Source organism: Stegodyphus dumicola, chromosome 4 (assembly GCF_044657685.1).
Source record: "Stegodyphus dumicola isolate Sdum_Otavi_A_Nest chromosome 4, ASM4465768v1".
NCBI lineage: Eukaryota > Metazoa > Arthropoda > Arachnida > Araneae > Eresidae > Stegodyphus > Stegodyphus dumicola.
Genome location: NC_140771.1, coordinates 173346473 through 173352472, shown reverse-complemented (window position 1 = coordinate 173352472; position 6000 = coordinate 173346473). Strand labels below are relative to the sequence as shown.

General features: G+C 33.6%; 1 protein-coding gene across 3 annotated transcripts in view; it reads left to right on the top strand.

Annotated features, from left to right (window-relative positions):
- The first annotated feature begins 320 nt into the window (after positions 1-320).
- LOC118197748 (uncharacterized) overlaps positions 321-6000 on the top strand; it is a 429345-nt gene continuing 423665 nt past the window's right edge. For 2 of the 3 annotated variants that reach the window (XM_085815784.1, XM_085815785.1), the window contains exon 1: positions 321-501. In XM_085815784.1, coding sequence (XP_085671910.1) covers positions 441-501 — 61 coding nt within the window. In that variant the 5' untranslated portion in view covers positions 321-440. The remainder of the gene's footprint in view (positions 502-6000) is intronic. The other variant, XM_085815783.1, reaches the window with a different exon arrangement.

Genomic DNA, 6000 nt, shown 5'->3' with positions numbered 1-6000 from the left:
TTCCCTCAACTAATTTGATCTCTCAGTCCGACGATGTGTTCCAGAGGGCTTTTAATTTGCTTGTTCCAGGGCTTACTCTAATTTCGCTCTTACAATTTAAATACTGCTCTTTATTTATGCACATTTCCTTGCGCACTTCGCCGGCATATTTCAACAACCTTTAATTAACCACTCCTTTCGTATCCGAACGTGCTCTTCAAGAGCTCTGAGAAGTGAGATGTTTCGGTCCTCCAAATTCGAAAGCAGCGCGAACGAATCGATGATCGTACGTGACGTCATGGTGCGGGAGATGTGACGTCACGAGGAAGAAGTTGTGAGCAACGCCGAAGCAGAGGAATTGTCGAAATCGTTTCAGCGTGCGTTGAAAAGTCGATCCAACGCCATGTGATCTAAGAGTAGAGTGTACGGAAACATTTTCAGGTGAATATCAGGCGGTCCCCATGCCGAAGAGGGCCGTTACTCCACCTGGGGGAAAGAAGGGACATCACGTCGACCAAGCTGGTACGTACACTTATTTTAGTGCATGTTTCTGATTGCACACCGTTCATAAACAAACATGGGCGACGTTGACTGGAAACGGCTACATTCTGCTACTAGCTTACCTCTAGGGTGTTACTGTGTTTTCCTTTTTTCCCACCTGAGTCGCTTAGGCCGAGATAAGGGTGGGTAGTGAGTTAACTCAACTTTTGAAGGTCATATCCCTAGTCAATACTTCAGGGAAGCGGTCGTAGAACTCCCCCTTTGGGTTTCCCGCGCTGCAGGTGTTGTATTTACGGGTGCGTGAAGTTTCGAAGAAGAAAGTGGAACAAAGAAATAGAGAAGTTTTCTTTTTAAATATCAGGCAGAATAAATACCATTAAAAAAATTCTCTTCTCGTTAAATAACTGTAATTTTTCTTAGCTAATTAACTTCAAATTCGTACTGACTTTATCTATTTTACGCATTGTTAAACATTTAACTAAACACATGTACTGCTTTGAAATACTTTTCTGTGGATGTATATTCGAATTTATACATGATAATATTTTCTGCTTTTGAAATTTATGAATGGCATTTTGATATTTAGGCAGAGACATTTCCTTAAATTTTGGAAATATTTTAATCAAGCGTTATTTGGTAATTTTATCATGGTAACATTATTTTCCTCAAGGAAAGTGTAAAGACAAATTTGAAAAGTTCTGGTTTTCATTCTTCCTCTTCTAAATATGAATTCGAACATTTTTCTTTAAATGTACTGCTTTTATCAAGATCTGATCTATCTAGTAGAAATAGTAAAAACAAATGGAAAATCTGTACATATCTCCTGTAAAAGTACTATTTAGGAATTATTTCACAATTTATTTTACGAAGAATGTTTTTAAATAATAGTACATTTTTGTGTAAGACAGAATATATTGAGTATATTTCTACTATGTGTAAACTGTTCTTTATCTGTTAAATATTTCAAATTTACTAAAATTATCTGTTAAAAAACCTTGCGATGAGCGGATAAAACTAAGTTGCTGCATTTGTTCATAGTAAACTTAAGGAACCTAAGCATCTTTTTCTTTAATTATATCTTTGTACGAGTATATTGGACCAAGAGCTACATGGTTGTTATGCTGATATATGCATCTGCTAAATAATGCACGAAACTATCTATCAACTCTTATTTTTTTAGCGTTTTCCTGCTGCTGATTATTAAAATCCTGGTTATCTAATACTGATAGTAATTTAATTTCTGAATGTCATTGATTAATAAATAGTTCAATTTGCTGGGCTTTAATTTGTGCTGTAATTTTGCTATCTTGTTTTGATTGTGCCGTTAAGGGAACTGTAACATAAATTCTTTATTACTTTCGAATAGTTTATTTCAAACATTTAATATTTCTCAAACTATGGTTCTTGAAGCTTGCCCTCATGGTCTTTCGAAATTTGCAAAAAAGGAAAAAAAGTTCAAATTATATACGTATACCATACAATAGCTGAAAAACTGAGTTCGAAAATTACGCAGGGCAATCATCTGCATTTTTCTTTTCAGGTCTTTTTTTTTTCATAAAATTCATACCGGTTACAGTACCTATGGACTTCCCTCTTTAGACGTAGCAACAAAATATGAATTTAAAGTACTATGAGTATGGTGCTTCTTACTAGCATATATCCAAACAAAATGAATCGGTAGGCTCAAAGGTGGTCTGCAGAACATTCTAATTTATAAAAGTGGTCTCCACTTGAGAAACAAATGGAAAAAACCCTGAGTTATTTAATTTATCTCCACGGAAACCGGAAATAATAAGCAATTGACAAGGATCTTAAAATCTTAGAAGCACAAGGATCTTCATATATCTGAGTTGTAATTGGGTAGGTTTATTATTAAGATCTTGTTAAGTCCTGAACATTTCTGAGATTTCTTACTGGAAAAGTGTTGAAACACATTAATATTATTCATCATTAAATGTTTTCGATTTTAGGGCTCTTGGAAAGAAGCTGAGAAATCTCTAGTCTAATTATATGGCTCTTTTCCGATAAAAATCCTAAGTATTTTTGATTAAAATATATGTAGACGGAAGTGAAATGCAGTTCTATTAGCAACCGTAAATATTCAAAACTTACATGTCACTTAAAATCTTTACAGCCATCTTAACAATAATTTATCTCTATAGCGTGACACATTAAATGAATAATGAGTAGAATAAGTATATTTTTAAAGTCTTCGTATTTTTACTGCCGTTTTTGATTTTGATGTTTGGGAGAAATTTTCTTCCTGTTGCTGCTGTTTGGTCTGATAGTGACCTAGAGTGCAATGTTTGTGTACATTTGTAGGTTGTGTTGGGTTCGTTTCCCAGTAGCGGAATGAGCTCGGCTGCACAGGAATGTCATAGTTTTGTGCATGCTTTTATCGTGTTAAATTATGCGCTGTTCGATTTCACTATTTTTTTAAAAGGAGATTTCTTTTTATGATGCACATAGAGATAGAAACTGAAAGTTTGATTTGCATGCAAACTGCTGTAAATTCTTTCAACATGAAAATTATCACTTTAGTGTCAGATGTAGTACCTTTATTAATTCATAATGCATCTCCTCTATTTCTTTGTCTCAAACTATATGGATTCAAATAAAATTTCAAAACAGTCTTTAATATCTTCCTATTTTTCAATGCTAAGTAATCTTTGATCTGATGAATAGAAATTAAGTGCAAGAATTGGTAGTTGGAATTAAGAGCTACAGTGCAATAACTGCGTCTTAAAGTCTGTAGATTGGGAAAAAATATCTTAGTTTTATCTGCCTTTAAGTTTCATTGCAATTTTTAATCTCTATAAATTATCCTTTCTTTCTTTCTTTCTTTCTTTTTTTTTTTTTTTTTTTTTTTTTTTTTTTTTTTTTTTTAAATGCAGAAAACCTTAAATATTTCAAAAGAATAAAACAGCAATATCCGACTCTTGTTCAGTATGGTGTTAGAAACATGCCTACTGCATTTGTATTTTACGTTCTGATGGAATTGTTTATTCCTATAATGTTGATAAATTTAAATTAACAGCAGGAAACTTGAATGCTTGGCGAAATGATTTCCGCTACCTACACGCTTTCATTTAAATTCAGAATATGTTTCTGGGAGATTGACAACCAGGAAGAGATCTGTTTAAGGAAACGAGTTAACTATGAATTCCGCGTTAAAGTCTTCTGCTTCAGCCTGTAGCATAAACTTTTTGATAAGTAGTCATACACAATATTCATGACCCGCTTATTGGTTTTATTTTATTCTATTTTTAACGATGTCTAATTAATTCCATTTGAATTTAGTCTGGCTTTGTACCATTTTCTACAAGAGTTAACTATTCTATTTGAAATCAATTAGTGTTATTTTATTTATTTTTTATGCAAAAGTGAATTATCCATTTACATTAGATCTCATTTTAATTCTACTTCCGTTGAAGAATAAATGATTATTTAATATGCCGTTTGTCAAACCGAAGATTCGCCTTCTGTTTTCAATCGACGGCTTGACTGATAGGATAGGAAGAAATGTGATATATCAAATGCTGTCAACTTTATACATAAACGCTTGCTTTAATATCAAACCGTTAATATAATTTTGTTACCATTAGTGCATTTAAATTAAAGAGTGCTCAAGAGTTGTTCAAGTGAGTTATTTTTATACAAGGGACATCCTCGGTATTACATAATCGGATCGGTAATGATGTATTGCGTAACATCAGTGTCATATGCAGCTAAGCAGAACCGTTGTATGGATCAGTTGCATATTGTTGGTTGTAGAGGTGAGGTTAGGTTAATATCTGGTTAGGTTAGATTTTTAAATTGTTGGTTCTAGATATGAGTGAATATCTGATTGGGTTAGGTTATTTGAATGTAGCAAGTATACAAGGGAAAATTGCACACAAAATCTTGGATCAATGTGTTGTTAGCTACAGAATTCTGCAGAATTAATATAACCATACCAACACGAAAAAGCTGCTTTAAAAAAAAAAAAAAAAAAAAAAATATTATCCTCTGTGCCAAATAATAGTTACAAAAATGCCATTTATTATTACTGAGTATTTGAATATATGGCGTTTGCCAAATGACGGTCTCCCTGTGCCATACATTCTTCCAACCAGTATTAAGTTTCGCCAGTAAACATTATCAGAATATGCTGCAGACAAGCCTTTCTACAAAGATTAATTTCTTTTAATGATGCCGTCTTTCGACCACTCCTGTCCCTTGATCTAACATGTGATTATTTTTTCTCAAAATAAAGTGATACTACTTTACTTTTGCTCTCAACGTTTGGCGGGAATGTAGTTAAGAAATGTCCACTTTGCTATAAGCACCTCTGCCTTCTCGAAATTCGAATTCACTGCCAACGAATGGTACTATGGCAGGTGACTCTGCTACCGCAGGTGGTTAAAACGGCATCTAATGCTCCTAACTTTCTTAACATCTTAGCTTACCTAGTCTTACAAATGCTCAAATGATATATTGGCGTACAGCTGGGCAGCCCACTAGCGGCCGAGCGGTTAAGTTACTGAACACTGTCAGCTTAAGTTGGGCTTCATTCCAGGCGAACAGGCTGGCTGCAGGCGCGTTTTCGTGGTTTTCTCTATGAGTAGCATATATACGAGCCAGTATCCTTTAGAAAATCCTCCACCAAAGCATCCGACTCCATAAGCAGTAATAAAATAAACCAAACCGCCTAGGGTTATGCAAATTTGCGAATCCAAGTGTATATTTTATTAAAGTTTTAACTGTCTTCTATAATTAATTGAATACTATTAAAAGAGAGGGAAAATCTGTGGTTAATTGATGTTAATCTGTACAAGCGAATTTTTTTCAAGCCTAAAAAATATTCGAAGCACTGAATTTAATTAATTTCTGGATGGCGTTTACTAGAGTAAAGAGGATTTTCGATTTCACTCATATCTGATGACGCATCAGACAGATGATAAAAAGAACTGGGACATCTATACTTATTATTGCATTAATATAAAAAATTAATTACATTGATATCAAGTTTCGCAGGCATTGTGCTCTTCAAGAAGAATTATTTATGATTGCGCAATATCTTCTTTTCTTTGTTTCTGTAGGTAGCAACGCAGAAGATGCTTGCCTTTCGGTGCATTTGCTGGTATGTGCTGGTTTGCAAGTATTGCTAGCTTTGAGATTGATAAAGGTTCAAAATTTGAAGCACGGTTATTATTGAATGCTTACCTTTCTTGCACCATATGGAAGTCGAAATCGTTAAATACTAATATGGCAAAACGGGACTACTTTAATTTATATTCACAATATGTTTTCTTTTAAATTTGCAGCGAAAATCACAAGATCCTAAACAAGGTCAATAATATAATAATATAATGTGCATGCATTTTGTATAATTGTGCATTGCAATATATATTGTGGATTGCAATATTGTAAATTGCAATATATATTGTGCATTGAAATTTGTATAATGTGCATGCATGATAATGCGTATAGACGTAAGGAATCCTGAATTTTGGGAAAACGGAAAAGCCTGGCATTCAA